The sequence below is a fragment of the Calidris pugnax genome, unplaced genomic scaffold (genome assembly GCF_001431845.1).
Source record: "Calidris pugnax isolate Ruff unplaced genomic scaffold, ASM143184v1 scaffold219, whole genome shotgun sequence".
In the NCBI taxonomy this organism is placed as follows: Eukaryota; Metazoa; Chordata; class Aves; order Charadriiformes; family Scolopacidae; genus Calidris; species Calidris pugnax.
Window position 1 is genome coordinate 13994821 of NW_015094507.1, and position 17022 is coordinate 14011842.

General features: G+C 39.1%; 1 protein-coding gene across 1 annotated transcript in view; it reads left to right on the forward strand.

The window, feature by feature from the left end:
- MMS22L (MMS22 like, DNA repair protein) overlaps positions 1 to 17022 on the forward strand; it is a 91317-nt gene that overhangs the window by 62840 nt on the left and 11455 nt on the right. The window contains exons 16-21 of the mRNA XM_014964442.1: positions 3431 to 3621; positions 6070 to 6220; positions 10287 to 10429; positions 11191 to 11333; positions 11488 to 11647; positions 13941 to 14110. Coding sequence (XP_014819928.1) covers positions 3431 to 3621; positions 6070 to 6220; positions 10287 to 10429; positions 11191 to 11333; positions 11488 to 11647; positions 13941 to 14110 — 958 coding nt within the window. The remainder of the gene's footprint in view (positions 1 to 3430; positions 3622 to 6069; positions 6221 to 10286; positions 10430 to 11190; positions 11334 to 11487; positions 11648 to 13940; positions 14111 to 17022) is intronic.

Consider the following 17022-nt stretch of genomic DNA (forward strand, 5'->3'; position numbering starts at 1 on the left):
GGCAATGTTGGTGGGAGGAGAGAGATCTTCTGTCATGTTGGGGAGTTCTGAATGATTGTACATCAAATTAAATGACTCTGAATTAAGTCTGGATGCTAATACGAGGCCAGAGCACATTATGGAATAGGAGTGACTTAAGTTTGCATCATAGAGGCAGGCTTCTGCATTTAATGTGTTTTACTTTTCCAGCTCAACCTAAACTTTCCCTCCACCCAGTTATCCAGGCTTGCAAAGGCATGGCTTATGTTTGCAAAAGGATGGTTCATGATTACAAAATGTGGATCCAGAGAAATGGCTGTGATTCCTTACCCAGGTGGTAGGATGTAGAAAATAATCCCACGTACTACTGCTGTACCTATAAATCCAGCGCAATCCTCACTCAGGTAGCACAAACATCCCCTTCTTTTATAAACCCAGGGTTTATTTGATCTGATGGTAAAATGAAAAAGCACACCTCTCCCTGCAGAAATAGGAAATCCGCGATTTAAAACAAGTGAAAACCACACCAATGTTATTACCATTGTAATGAGGCAACCAGTAGTTCTGGAGCTCTTGACACAATGGAAAGCTACACGTGTGGAGTTTCAGAAATGGAGTGAGGTTTGGCTGTGTACTTGTCTAGTGTGAGACAAATGTGGAAGCCTGAATAAAAAGTAAAATTGTATTTATTCATATTTTCATGGAATTAAAAAAAATTTTGCTTGTTGGTAGAAGTGGCTGGCTGCTTCTGCTGCAGCATGTATTGATGCCCCATCGATTCTAAGCATTTACCTTATTGCAAGCATTTGTGTAGGTTACTATGAATAAACATAAATACTGATTTGTACGTGTTGCCCTTCCGCTGACACAGAGATATATTACCTTACTTTGGAAGTCTGTACACCCTTCTACTTTGCATAGATGGCTAAAGGAGATGCAAAGCACCCTTCTTCAGAGAGGCAATTTAGAGGAGAGAAAAAGGTCTTCGTGCAATTTTACAGTGTAGTCTGGGTGTAAGTAGGGCAGAATTCGGTCCCATAAGTTTTATTCTCTGTACTATGAGGCATTTCGCTTTCCTTCCTTAACAAAATAAACCAAAAAAGCCCATTATGTTTTTACCGTTAAACTATTTTTTCTTGTAATGGGCAAAAATATATTTTTAACTTGCTTCTTTAGCCCTGCTTTTTACTTTTTCATTGTTTGTCCTCTAGACCTCACTGTTTCTGCACCCTGTTCTTTGTCCTTTTTTTATAAGAGATGCTCCCAAAGAAGTATTGCTTGACTTTTTATGCTAATCTCGCTTCTATTTCAATTCATGTTGACTTGGAGAATATGCCTTGTAAATAGGAATACCAACTGACATACTCAATATAATCCTCAGTTTCTAAGCATTGGTTGTTTTCACAGCATCCTTAAAGGGTAAGCTGTCTTACTATCCAAATATCATGGCTGGGAAACTGAGGCTAACAAAGGCTGTATGATTTATATGAAACCACAGAGGGAATAAATGTTGGGTTTAGAATTCCTGGCTTCTGTTCCTGTGTTTGGACTGGCACTGTCTCTCAAAGAAATACTTGATTCCTCCTCATATTGCGTACCCTTCCCTGTCCGTTCAATGTAGCCATTCGAAAAGTAGCTGGGACTCAATTCCCTCTCTCTCTGTCCTATTGAAACTAATCGGTGCCTGCAGGCAGGCATAAGGTATCCTTACCTTTGACAGCCACTATGTTTTATGTTTTAAATTATATGTTAGGCAGAATTTTTGGGATACTAATTTGGTCTAATGAGATGCGCTTCTAATATCAACCCTAGTACGGGAAGGCCTCGCAGCCAACCTACTCTTTATTTAAAATTATTCCATTTCAGATGTCCTAATGAGTGCTGTGAGTTGTGTAATTCTTTCATAATTTTCCCACATTCCCAGAAGGGAACTAGGGCATGGGCTTTTTTTTTTTTTTTTTTTTTTTTTTTTTTTTTTTTGTTTTAAAAAAAAAAAAAAAAAAAAAAAAAAAAAAAAAAAAAAGTTCTAGGAAAAATATTAAACCCGCTATATTTCTCCTGTCTGTAAAGAGATGAAAGATACATGCTAACTCTGCTTCAGAATTTATTTCAATTTTAATTCTATTTTTTACAGTTTATAACATAAAGCACTGGCCTTACACATTGCTATAGTGCATCTTCAAATTTATACAGCTATGCTTTCTTGGGTCTTTTACTCTTTTTTTTTTTTTTAAGGGAATTAGGGCTTGGGTTTTTTTTTTTTTTTTTTTTTCTATTTTTGTTTTGGTTTATTTCAAATTAGGGTGAGCGCAGAATAAAGATCTGGGGGAAGAGTTTTGTGAAACCCTTGCTATTGTGAGAATGGCAATTAAGGAAAAAAATATTACGGTCTACAAATGTTAGCGTTAAGGCAAGTCTCGATGCCTCCGCTGTTTGCTATTATCTTATAAATATCTTGACTCTGACTTTACAGTGCTGTTTATAGAATTTAATAAAGCAAATGTAATAATGCTGCCTGTGCTTTAATGCACAATCTCAATTGAGTTGACCAGAAGATAAATAGGAACAGGAATGATAGTGCGTTCCTACAGATTGTTTTTAATAAGCACGTTATTTAGTTGATCAGCCCAGTGCAGTAATGCCTCCTATCCTGCTCTACCAGACAAATTTATTAATGCTTCCTCCCCTCCCCATTTCTCTGAGAACATTGATTCCCTGCAGACATATCTCTATTAAACCTCTAGAAAGTCACAACTTCCAAATTAGATTAAGTAGCAGGAATGGTACTAGAAGAATCAAAGAAAATTGAGTGCGTTATTGAATTCATGCCACATTGTCTGAGGAAGAGACGGGAGTTATGTGTGGTGGTAACTTTGGTCCTCACTGTACTAACAAAGCTGTGGGCACTGCTGTCAAACCTCATTGTCTGCCGCGCCTCGGGATGAAACCAATCTTTTCTCTTATCAAAACTCATACCTAGTGAGCTTTTACAAATGAGAAATGCGTTTCAGAAGGAAGCTTTACAATGGATCAAAATCATTTGCCATTACTTGCTGTACACAACAACCCTGTCCTGAAAACCCCGCTGACAAAAATGTCTAAAGAAGCCTCTGGCTTTGGGTTGTAAGCAGCTTGCTTGTCATGCTAGCAGTTGCTAAACGCTGAGGTTCATTTTAAAGCCTGCCTATTTCTCATTTTGATCTGACATATTAAAAAGCATATAATTAATGGTTGACATTAGTAATTAACATTAACTTTATGGTGCTTAATATGCCATCATTCATCCATCAAATAACCGGTACGCATAATGTCGTTGCATAAAGCTTTTAATTGCAGGGAATGATCCTTCAGTTCTCAGGCTCTACGGCGCGAAGTAGTTGTAAAGGCGTTTTTTAAAAATATGTGAATTTTTCATTTATTGAAGGTAAACATTGTTGTTGTTTCTCCCTAGGAGCGTGCACAAACGTGTAAACCAGGGACTTCAACCAGGGCTGGCGGCCCCCGAAGCACAGCTCCCATTAGCGGCTAAAGAGCACCATCTTGCTGTCGCCAGCGCTCTCTGGAGAAACTTCTTCCCTTATCTGAAAAGCCAGAGGATGTCACAGATGCCACCTTCCCCACAGCTCGCCGACACGGCTGCAGGTTAGCACTCACCCTCCCTCCGACTCCTGCATTTGCTGCTATTTTTCTGGGCCACAAAGATTTGGGGATATTTCTACTTCCACGTAGTAACTTCCACATGCATAAATGCAAAAGGTAGATTCCACACTAAATGTTTTGACAAGAAGAAATATTGCAATGTGGAATTACTTCATAGAATACAAACAGATTGAGGACTCCAAAGGGGTTTGAAGCTGTACAAGCCTGACTTCTTTTTTCCTACAGTTATAATCAACGTTGCAAATGTTATACGATATAAATGACAATGACTTCTTTCACTATATCCAGAATTTATACCTTTTTGTAGAAGATTACTGTAATTTTGTGTTAAACTATTCTTTTCATTATGGTTGTGATTCAAACTAAATTTTTAAAAATAGTATTTTACATTTGAATACATTTATAAAAGGGTGATTACACGACTGTTGTTTTTTGCTGAACCTTTGTGGTCATGGTCATAAAACTATTTCACGGTCATAAAACTATTTCATAATTAATTTTGATTATTAATCTTGCTTTCCACTGACGGCTTTTAATGTTGAAGTACAACATTCTATATGTGTGTGAACTCTGAGTGCACTGAGTCAGCGTGGCAGCGAGTAGAAAGAGATCCCAGTTTGATCTTTACCATTAGTGGGTCGCATTGTAGTCTGTAGTTACAATGATATCCATTTAACTAAAATGTAGAGAAGTGAAATATAAAATTTATTTTTTTTCCCAACACGATACAAATTAGGTAAAGTTACAAGCTCAGAAGGTACTGAGTTAACGATAGAAAAGTTAAAAGACCCTTCGTTTGAAGCAGCTCTGCAGTAGTTAGTGGGTGACACTAATGAAGGAGGCAGCGTGCAACGGTGGTGGTCTCGGGCTGCCGAGGCGTGTAGGGGAAACAGCGATACAAATCAAAGGCAGAGGTTGTTAATGTCAAAACTTTCATTCATTTCCTACAGCGTCATATCTTTTTATTTTATATGAACGCAGTGAAATGGCAGGGAGAACAACCTATTATAAACTCTGCTTAGAGGCAGGGGGAGTGTGGTTGTGACCTGCTCTGTGGAGATGTGTTAGGCAGCACTGGAGAGGGAGGCAAACCCTTCCCAACAGGTAGGAGCCTCTTGCCTTAGAGGCTGCAGCCCAGAGAGAGCAGCTCTCACGGCTCTGCTGCTCCCCCTGCCAGGAAAATCGCCTGGGACTCATGTTATCCTTCCTGCTGCCCCTTTCTCCCCCACCCACCTTATGGCTGATGCTGCAGAAACATCCTGATAATCCCCAAAAAGGCTGGCACAAATTGCTTCCTCACCTAAGGCAGAGTGGGGACTCTGCATGACCTTCTTTTTTTATTCTGAGGGGCAAAAGGAAATGGGAAGTCCTTCATAGCTTAAGGTAGAATGTCCCTACACCATTAATTAAAAGAGCTTCATTATTGTTTCTGAAAACGAGCCTTTTCAAAGTCAGCTTCTCAAAGCCTGCAGTTCTAGAAATCATTGTTTTAAGAAATTAATATTACATTTATATGTAACTTGACTTGGAGGATTTGGAAACTAGTGAGCCCCTCTATTCCACTGCCCTCCGAAGTCAGATTTTCTAACTTATTTGATGCCTCTCATTTCCTATAACCTAATAACTGCTCAGCATTTCAAATTACATTTTCTTCCTCAGTTTAAATGCATTTGTCATTTGCGGCATAAAGAATGTGCTGTATTTTTTATGCTGGCAGTGTTAGGTATAGATTCCACAGTAGATCTAACAGAAACAGCAAAAGGTTATGCTTCATTAACAAAACCTCTGCACAAAGTACTGTCCCAGTTTCTAGATCTGCAACTATTATATGAAGATCCTTTTTTTTAAAGAGTAAGCTTGTCCGTAGCACTTTAGTTACACAGTAGCTTCTGATACATGAGAGTCTAATCCAAAAATAGAAAGATACCAGCTTTTACTGAGTGAATTCTTTCCAAATACAGTTCTTCATTGCGAGAAGTGTGTAAAAATAACTAAGCAAATAAATAAAACTCAGCCCTGTAAGGCACAGTAATATTTATGTGTACAAGAGAAGAAGTGGTGGGAGGAGGCAAGAAAGGGAGGCCAAAAAGACAGAAAAACAAGTTTTTAAGACATGTTTTTTATTGCATAGGTGGTAAAGCTATGCCTTCAGGATTTATAATCTGTGGTTTTGTGAATATATTTAAAATTGTGTATGTTTGCATTCATTTTTCCTCAAGTGTGTCATTTTGATTTACAAACTCCTTGGGACAGGGACTACATTTTAGCATGTGTACAAATGCTATCTGTTACAATAGTTGCCCAGTTTTAACTGAGATTTCTGGTACTCCCAAGACTGCATATTATTAATCATAATTAATTTTCAGTGCTTTTTAGTGGAACAGGGATGTACTGAGCTACGGTTTTGGTTTTTTTTCTCTTTAAAATCAGGTTTTACTCTCTTAGCTTTGGATATACCCAGCAAAGCCCTATCAACTCTCCAGCCACAACCCGTTCTATCCATGATGCAGCTGTTTGGATGGGATGACATGGTGTGGCCTCAGCTGGTGTCAAGATACCTAAGTCACCTAATTCAAAACAGGTGAAAAATTGCAGTTACTTGTCCTTTCAGTACCTTGTCATTCCTTCATTACGCTTGTGGAAGCTGTTGCTTCAAACAGTAATGCTTCATTTGCCTCTGCTAGAGTCCTAGGTTTCTTGAAGTCATCTGGGACATTTCACAGTGGATAGTGGGTGTTATTTGGGTTGGGTTGTTTGGCTTTTTTTGATGTGTAAATAGCTTAAGAGACTGAAAATTTATCAGGAAGATAGGTAAGTATTTTGAAAAAGTTATTTGTCTTTTACATAGCAAAGCACTTTTTTTTTCCCCAATGGAACCAGTGTTGTTAATAACAGATGTTGGAAAATGGGGACCTAGAGAATATCTTCGTAGAAGTACTTCTGTGAAGAGCATTACTACACCTAAGTGAAATGCCTGAACCATAACTTATTTTAATTTGCATAGTTAGAGTTATCCACCCCTTCTTTAGTTGTTACACTGGGGCAGAGTTGTTACAGTATGGGGAGGCAGTAGCCTCCTGCCCAACCTGCACTTGAAGCTGAATAATGTAATTTGGCAAACTTTAAAATTTCCAGTTAAAAGTACTGGACTTATTTTTCACAAAAACTAAAATCTTCTTCTAAGAAGTCAAGATAAACATTATCATAGAAATCTGAAGCTGCTGTATAACAAGTATTCAGTGTTCTGCCTTCTTCAAAACAAAGAACTTCTCCAGGAACCTGAGGAGGATGGATTGGGCAGTATTGAAAGTATAAGGAAAATGGTGAAAAGGAAATGCATGCATTAAAACTTTCTTTTTGGCAAGCTTGAACACTTTCTGAGTGTATATTAATGTCCATGTGGCTCAGGTTTCTGAAACCTGGTAAATGGATGCTTTAAATTAAATAATAGATTTAGAAAATGTATCGCATTCCTATATTTTAAATGCTAACATGAAATTTCCACAGAATCACAGAATTGTTTAGGTTGGAAGGCATTCTTGAGATTATATAGTCTGACTTGTCCAATGCTCCTGCTCAAGCAGGGTCAGCTAGAACAGATTGCCCAGGACTGTAAGTCAGAATTTTATATACCTGAGAAATTTTATTTGCTTGAAGTAGGCCTTTTGTTTGCTTGAAGATAGACGGATGGCAGTGGTGGTGGTGGCTGTTGTAGTGGGGTTTTTTTCCTCCCCTCACCCTACTTCTGAATCCAGCTTTGGAAGCAGGGGAGGTGAGAGATGAGAGAGAAAGAGGGAGTGTGTCTATGTTGGACTGTATTTGAAAGTGAAAAATGTCGCACATTTTTAGGAGCATAGCTGTACATCAGGGTATGGTAAAGACTATTTCGGTGCAACCAGCAAAGATGAGGCTGTGGCCTTCTTGCAGGGAGATGTTAAAAGAGATTGAATTTAGTTCCTGGTGTGTCAGTTTGGAACTTGGGAGAGGGAACACTCACTCCTCTGATTTGCAGTATTTCTCTTTAATGACCCTTGTAGGGTGAGTTTCATGCAAAGTTGCACAAACCTAGCACATGTTGAATGAAATAGGACTTAAGAGGTCCTTATTTTTGCCCCTAAGCTGTGGGGGTTGCGGTTGCCCAGCTTCGGGGAGAATTTTTTCCACTATCAGTTGCCTCGAAGGCAACAAGGGGAGACCAGGTGAAGGTATGTCCTGACCTCCTCAACAGAGCTGTGAGGTGCTCAGATTTCCTTGTGAAAGGACAATGACTACCTATGATAAGACTTTCTTGGTAAAATTATGCAGAGTTATCATGCTCTAAACGCTGTCATTTTATTATATGCTAATAAGATGGCAATTTTTTCTAGCGTGATTCATGTACTTATTTACCTTAGGCAGTTGTAGAGCAAAAGTTATCGAAGTATCTAAGTACTGGGATCTTAAGACTTCATGGTTACTGCGTTCTGATAATTTTCACATCACACATTCTCAGTTGAAAAGTAAAAAGATTATTTCGTTGCTGGTGCTGTTACAAACCCTGCAAGCTCTGCCTGGTCTCCTTCAGATTGACGCTTATTCTGCATATCAGCTGTTTCAGTATCGATGATGAAGGTTGTGATGGAAGAGCTGTGCCCTGAGGAACACGCACACAAGCTTTGGCGTTTCTTTTGCAGTCGTGCTTAAAAGTTCCTCTCCCAATCCATGTTGTGTAGTGTGTGACAGTAGTATAACCTGCTTAAACTAACTTTGAGCATCTGTATAAGCTCACTGGTTTAAAAGTACGGCTTGCCATGCTTCTAGCAGGTCGTTACTATGCTTTCCATTCTTAAGGATTAGGAGAATATGCCTCTTCAGTTTTAGGAAGATGCTTAAGTGGCTTACCTACCAGCAAGCAAGAGAAACAGGAATGAGACTACAGCAGAAAATGCTTTTGTGAACTGTTGGGGCCAAGTAGCCTAATGTGTGCATAAGGCAGGGATTTTTTTGTTGTTTATACATTGCTACTAGGAGCATGAAGTCCATAGGCATCCTGTTTTTCTCTCTTTTGGTGCTGGAGTTTAATTATCATTTTTTATATTTTATTTCCTTGCATTTGGTCTCCTTATTTATTTTGTCAATAGTGGTTCAGCAAGGATGTTCAGACAAAATATACAGTTGTCATGAACTCAGTGAAATTAGTTCTAACTAAATGAATTCGGAAAAAAAGCCCCTTGTTACTGTTGTTCAGTGGGAAGTAGAATGCAGGTCAGTTTCCATCTGGACCTGTGTTGACTTGCTGTTGCAAGCATGAGTAAAAATTCAGTGGAAAATAAGTAGATTTATATGTACATACATCAAGAAAAGAGGACAAGCATTTTTCATTAAAGTCAAAGCACCTAGGACTGGCCAAGGAAGGAATCTCTTATATGAAAAGGTGTAACTATTTTCAAGAAATTTCAGTGCCCTGAAGCACACCCGGAGCCCATCCGATAGGAATTGCCAACAGGGAGCGGAACAGCCCCGCTGCCTGTTAGCGAGGTGTTTCTGCACAGTCCATGGTGCGGGGCTGATGCGCTGGGGAAACGTGGCTCCAGCAGCTTGTGGAGGTGGTAAGGCAGGTGAAACTTTGGGAAAACCGAGCGGTAGAATACAGGGATCGTGCTTTGAGTGTTGATAGTGCCATTGACTCCAGCCTGACACCTGGCTGGTCAAACAGTAGAGGGTGTTTGATTGAAGGTACATACATCAAGTTTGCTGTGTGGGGGAATGTATGTACTTGTGTGTGTGTACAGACAGAAATGCATACGCCTCTAAGTGTACATCAAGTAGAGCGGTTTCCTTTCTCATCTCCAAGCTGCCTTTTTATGTTTCCTTTTTTGATCTGTTTCTAACATGACATGTCTTTATTTGCTAAAGCAGACCTTCTCTTCTCCATCTTTTACTCAGCTGGGACTGAGCAGACTTCAGAGCAGCGTGGGGCACCGGAGGTGGCTCTATAGGAATGGCCGGGGTAGCTTGAGCAGTGTCAATCATAGAATCATAGAATTGTCCAGGCCGGAAGGGACCTCCAAAGGTCATCTAGTCTGACCCCCCCGCAGGGACACCCTCAACTAGACCAGGTTGCCCAGGGCCTCGTCGAGCCTCTCCTTGAATATCTCCAGGGAAGGGGCCTCAACCACCTCCCTGGGCAACCTGTTCCAGTGCTCCACCACCCTCACAGTGAAGAACCCTCTCCTAATCTCCAGTCTAAATCTGTTCCCCTCCAGCAATATGAAGTTCCAGGCTGATTCAGATAAACTATTCCCAGCCTAATTCATCAGCAGTTCAGATAATACTGTCAAACGATCCCAAAAAGCATTTCCCATTGTGTGAATTTTTCTCCCTCTGTTTCGTTTTACGTAGGGAAAACATATGTATATATATGCTTTTACATTACCATGTGTGGCATTACCAAATTTACCATGTTCTCTGTATTTAGGCATCAGGATATTGTGAGCAAAGTCTGTAAAGTACACAAAAGGAGTGCCAGTTGGCCTTCCTGTTACTTCATTTCTAATTGTTTCTGTGCAGTTTTTATGTGTCTACAGCCAAACGAAACCCTCCGCCGCCTTTTTTAACGTACTCTTATTAGATCTCTTTCCATTTTTCTTCCACTTCCACCTCTGCAGCGCGCTGTGTGAAGCTTTTTCCAGTATGGGGTATACATCCTACGAAGCTTTGACGGTACGGTCTTGGTTTCGATGCGTTTTGCAAATGTTCATAGATCAACCGCCGGGTGCGCTGGCCAAGACAGATGCTGAGCGAACAGTTGGTAAGTGTTCACATTTCCCTCATGTTTGCAGTAACGATTCTATATTGCAAAACTGGCAAACAGCTTCAGCTAATTACAAAATGTATTTTTGTTTGTATTCCTTTACTTTTTACCTAATTACAAAATGTGTTTCTTTACGCTGCTTGCGCTATTTATTGATAGTTTGCCTGCTCTGCATATGACAAATTTATCACAAACAAAGATAAAAGAGCTTGTTTCCTTGGAAGCAAAGAACAAAAACTTGCTCCCAAGGAGACAAGCTATTTTTCCCCCATGGAGAAACTGCTCTGAAAAAAAGTGAAAATCTGAAGTAAATAGTCAGAAATCATGCTGTGAATGCCCTAAAAGAAAAAAAAAGGGAAAAAAAATCCAGTTGCAAGTAATTCTTCCCTTTTCTGTTTTGGATATTTTGCTTTCTTAGTGCAATACTTCATTACTTCTTCTATAAAACACTGCAGATCTAATTACTTCTAGAACACATCTTCTTGTGACTGTTTTTCATATGCATTTTGTAGATTTTGAAGAAAATCATCAGTAAAATGAAAGACTTGGTTATCTATACTTAATACCCTTCATTCTCCTATGTCTGTATTAGAAACATAACTAGTTTAGACACAAGTTCTTTGTCTAGAGAGATAGTCAGAATCCTTGTACTTCAGACATTTTAAAATCGTGTTTTATTTTATGATTTTGGGACTAGAGTAAATCAAAAAGCATAACTGTACGCTGGGTTTACTGCTGTGCTCTCTTCTCACAAACAGGGAAAGCCTACATGGAGCAGCTGACTGAAATGACAAGACTGATTTTTAAACTCTCAGAAGTAGAAAGCATTCTTTCAAAGGCTCATGTTGAAGAGTCAGTTTTCAAGCAAGACCCTAAAAATGCTCTTGTCCAATTCATTAAGGTACTGTACATCTCTGTGTTAGCCTCATAGGACAATTTTAGGGAAAAGAAATCACATCTCAGATTTTGTTTGGTGTATGAAAGGGAATTACAGAAACCTGGTAAGAAACTTAGTAAGCTTATTTATATTTATTTCAGTGTTTCTGTCTTCTCAGGCTGTTGGTAGAGCTTACAGTGGCCTTCAGACACTCCCTGAGAAATCTGCCATGGTAGCAAAGACTCTGGAGTATTTAGGTGACGTATTAAAGTATGTAAAACCTTATCTGAAGGAGAAAGGACCTCCAGAAGGTCTGCAGCTTACATATTGGATCATAGGTAATTATTTTGCAACCTCTTTTCTTTCAGGAAATAGTTTTAAGGAATCAGTGAAATGTGACTTTTAATGCTTTTTTTTTTCCTCTACACTGTCCATCTTAATGGGTTAAAAAAGCAAAGTCACCAAGATGTTAGTTAGATTTTTAATTTTCTTCCACTTATTTGTTTGTTTTTTATCCTGATGTCTAACTTCCTTGTGGCTTGTTTTGTTTTAAATTGCCCCTGCAAATGGGTATTTTCAAAAGTATGATGTTTTCATGTTTTTTATCGCTGAAAACCGCCTGTTTTACCTAAACAAAACCAGAAGCAATGACAAGGCAGTGAAGCAGTGTTATGACAGGCTACATCGTTTTTACTGGAATTATGCTAGTGGAGAGAATGGCTTAGGAGCGTAAGTTGCTTCCTTTTAGAACTGCTTCTCTTAAATATAGCTCAAATTCTAGTATTTGTTCATTAAAGTGTGGAATCGCTGATAAGATGGAGAAATAAGAGTGCTGTTTATTATGAATGAATGTGCCAGTCTGACCCACTTACCTTTAAAAATAGAGTAAACCTATATGTATCTTAAAGACAGAGGTAATGATTTGCATGTACACACAGCGTATATCATGATTATAAGGAATACAGTGAAAAGCATGACCAAGATGCAGAAGGTTCATTGAATGTAATGGATTTTGCATTTGTAAAATACTTTATTTTTCTATTGCAAGATCTGCACGTTTTGATATACAAGCCATACGTCAAATTAGATGTTTTTAGATATCCAGGTGTTGGGTTGGACCCTCTAAAGTAATTTTAGATTGGTATTTTCCTTTCTGTCTTGCAGTAGGAAATGATTAATCTTCACTCATGCTATTGTGTGGTAGAAATTGTCCTTTCTTTTTAGTGAAGGAAACATAGAAAAGGTTTAAAAGAAAAAAATATTTCAGTGTGTTTCAATCCCTTCTTCACATTCAGTGGGCTTTGTTAAATTGTAAGGACAAAACAAGAAACTTAAAAAATCTAAGCACCTCCTGTCCGTGGTCAGATTGTGTCTTCTACTGTCCCATACATCACAGCAATGATAACAGAGAGTACTTTTAGCAGGAATGAGCATGTTTCTTTCAAAGCAGGAAGCTTAGACAACATTATTAGAAGTATTGTTAAGTGATCTTTCTCTTTCTCTATGATTGATCATTGTGTTTTCTCTCACTCCACAAGATTAATGTTGTTTTGCGTTGTTTTTAGAGATGGTAATGGATGACTTTTATAGATTAATAATATCTTGTAACAGCCTACTTTTGGTCTTTCATTATTTTCAAAGTCTTATACATATTTTCTTGGGATATTCCTGTATTTTCAATCCAGGAAACTTTCTTGCTTCTAATTAAATATAAATTTAAGAATGTCTCTGGGAACTACTACACAGGAATCTCGTTTTATTTAATCTGTATTTTGAGTATTAACACTCACGAGTATAGAGTTATTTTCTCAAGAAAAATTACACCTCACCTGCAGCAAAGATGTTTCTCAAAGTCAGGGTATTTACACGTCAACACCTTTTTACTGGTTTTTTGCAGCTCAAAAGCAAGATCTTAAAAGCGGCTCAAAGCTGCGCAAGTGATACGTTAATGTGTTGAAAAGAAGAAAGATGTTCTCTGAGGCTCTCGTTTGGGGACTGAGTGCCCACAAAAGTCTGGAGAGACCATGCTGGTTTAATGGAGTTGGTTGCCCCTCATTCTTTTTCATCTGCCAAATTAGATGCATTAAATACAGTTGGAAAGATACTTAATGTTTTCCTAACATTGAATCGCGGTGTTAGGAGTTGCTGATGTGGGCACCAAGGTATTAGACAAATGGGAAGGGAAGGCAAAGGCAGCATCTCTCTGTAAAATGGGATGAAAGCCCACAGTGAGATAAATGTTTAAGTGCACGTGTGCTGGTTCCAGTAGTGTTACGTATCCATTTCAGTTAATTTTTCTGCAGGAATGTGAGAAACTGTTCTTTCTTTAGCCTAACTGTACTCTTCCTGAAGCAGGTTCACTTGCTTAAAGACTTGTAATTGCAATGTATTAAATCAATTTAGTACTTCCATTGTGCTGAGCTGCAAATGGACCTGGAGTTGTCTTGACTGGGCTTTTTCTAAGCAGATATCATGGAATGAGAACATGGGAGCGAAACATTTCCATTGCTGTTGATACTCTTTGATTACCTAATTTAATATAATTGCCTCTTTAGACTTTTTTAATTTCTTTTTTTCTGACTCTAAATCGCTTTGGGCTTTCTTGATTTTTGGTGGGTTTTTTTTCGACAGGATGTCTGGTGAAGTTCTGGGCACCGATACTGGCTACTTCCAAGGCGCAGCAGCTCTTGTTCCGCATCGTGGATTGCCTGCTGCTGCCCCACTCCGTGCTCCAGCGGGACAAGGAGCTGCCCGTGGCGCTGCTGTCTGCCATTCAGGAAAGCCTGCCTCTTTATCTGCAGGTAAATACCTGAACTCCATTAGCAGCAGACAAACGTATCTTCAGGAAAAGATTCATATTGCACAGGATGTTTTCTTTTTCCTTAATCACAACAAGTGTTGACTGAATTGAAAGAAGCAGCAAGAGGAGTTTTTTCTTCTTGTAGAAGTGGAAGGGCAAATGCCACCCCGTTGGTGTTCCTCTCCTTGCACACAGCTCTGCTGTGGTGTGCTCCAGAGCTGCTCCTCTGATCACTGTGTGTAGAAGGCTCTTAGCCAGCCTGCTGTTTACACTGGCCTCTGATGCCAGGGATTTCTGAAACGGTGGATCAAATAATTGTAATATGTAGCAAGGCACTTGTTGTGATGACAGAGCAAACAAATGTTTTAAATTATCCTAGACTTGGCTAACTGTAGGTAATTAAAAATGAGCTGCTCTTTTTTCATTGCTCTTAGGAACAAAAAAACAATTCCTGCGTATCATGGTGCTGTTTTATTTTAATAGTTTTAGAATAGGTTTTGCTGAATCAAGTTCCTGCTGCTTACACTTACATGACTTAAAGCCTTCTTGCCTGTTATTCCTCCTGTTCTTCCCTTGGCTTATCTGTCACTCTTGAAACTCTTTAAGGGTTGTTGATGCAGTAGAAAGAGACTAATTTCTGCCTGTGAGGAAGAGAAAATAATAGATTTTTTTAAATAAGTTGTCATGTTTTTCCTTGTAATCCTTGGGTCTTTTTTGCTGACTATTTTCTCTTCCCTCGTAGTCTTCATCCAGATTGCAACCTTAACTGATTACTTTACAGGACTGTATTGTGAAACAATGCAGTGGTGACATTGTAAACATCCCTCAGACTTACTCCTTTCAGAAGTTGCCTTGTGATGGAAGGCATGTCGTGTTGAAGTGAATATGGTTCTATAATGATGTGCAGAATACACCTTGCTTTGTGGCTCCGTAGGTATTTTCAGAAGCTATATACGTGTAGAACCATCTGGGCACTGATATTGCCAGTGTGAGTGTCTGCTGGCTAATTGAGTATTTTAGTCAGGAAGCGGTGTTTCTCTGTAGTCTGCACATACAGATGTAGTTTTAAGATGAAGCCACTCAAGTTGGTTTCGAAGCCCAAGTGTTGTGGACCCTTGTTTCCTCTTCTCTTTGTCCGTCTGTGACTTCCCGACCTCACTGTCCTACTCTTCAGCAGTCAGCTGCCTAGTCCGTGGGCTTCCTGGCTAAACTAGATGATCTTATTGACTGAATAGGCTATTTTGGACAAATACTGCTTCTAGAAAACCAGTAATCCTTTAATTTGACAAATGCTTTTAACCGGAGAAAACAAAGACGACAAGGCTTGTTTTTCCTAGCTCAGTGTTGAACTTCTACATTTTCTTAGTTGTTTGTATTTACAAAGTTCCAGCATTTTTAAGTGTTTCATACTACTTCATTAATTCCAAAAGACTTCCTTCCCCTTTATTTGGAAAAAGTGGAAAAGTTCTGATTTAGCATCAACTCAAAATGAAAATATTTCTGTATCGGTTAGAAAAAAAATATTCTCTTAGGACTGCTTCTGACCTCCTTTGAGATCAAATGGATTCTAGGCACTCTCTGACTGCTCAGGTTATTGTTTCACAGTTGGCTTAAGCCAAGTTGTCTTAAGGCTAAATTCATTCCCTTTCACCCCCGTGTGCATTTCCCATTTAATTTGCTTTTAATGATTCTGTGAATGTGGGATGACTGCAATTTGAACTCATTCAGCTATTAACTAGCCCCACAAAACAAACAAGCAAACCCCCAAAACCCAAATGGGCATATCAGAACATGTAAAACAGTATATGTAGGAGGGAAAGCGTGTAAACATGGTGGGAGGGAAGACAGGGAAACAGCATCCTCTGGAAATAACCCCACTTTGACTAACTCCAGCTGCTGGGGAGATGTGTGATCAGACTCCTTGGGTGCCTGCCTTGTGTCTGGTGACCATTCCTGGGGGTAGAGAGGTGGCATTTTAGTGCGGGAGCCTTAATTCACCCTGATGTCAGAAAAGCATTGTTCCAAAGATCTGTCCTGTCCCTGTTAATACTGTAGTTTACAACTTAATCCTTTGGCAGTTACATGAAAATAAACGGTAATTTGTAGACCATGCAAAATATCTTCTTATACATGCAAATTCTTTATTCATAGTCAAAGCATAAAAGCCCTTGAGTAGCATTTCTACTCAGAGGTCTTTTCAATTCCTTTTTTTCTTTCCAGTCTTGTGAAAAGTTCCAGGCTCCATCTCAATCGTTTCTTCTTTTCCTGTCCTGAATTCTTTTTCTTCAGCTCCTTCAGTGTGGGCTGCTCCTCCTTTGTCCAAAAAACCTCCTTAGATCTCAGAAAATGTCTTAGTTTGCAGGCAGTGGTTTGCAAATCTTCCCTCTTTCCAGGGATTTTAACAACTAATCTTAATGTGGTTTAATTGATCCTTTTATGTGGGTTTGAAAGGATTTGAAATCAATATTAGTAGCAGGTAACTAATTTCACATTCATTGATGCAGCAATTTTAGGAAATCCTGTAGAATTCCTGAATTGTATAGAAGAAGATTCCTCAGTCACAGACCCTGCCTGCTGGTAGTGCAGTTGGCCACACAACTTGGGCAACGGTCTTTAAAACCAAGAGCAATGTTGCTGTCACTGTGCTGTACTAAGAGAGGGCATCACCTTTGCTCATCATCCTGTAATGATGGAAGCCAATTTTTCGTCTTGTAGGACAACATACAAAGCTCCTTCTCTCCCCACGGCATAGCTGGAATGCTTTATTACTACCTTCAAAATTCATCAAGACTGCTGCCGTGTCCCTCCCTCCCTGGCCCCCAGACTACAGGTTTATTTTTAATAGATCAAAATTACAGGTTTTGTTTAAGTTTACAGAAGCACAAATAATTGTCAAATGCGCTAAATAAGACT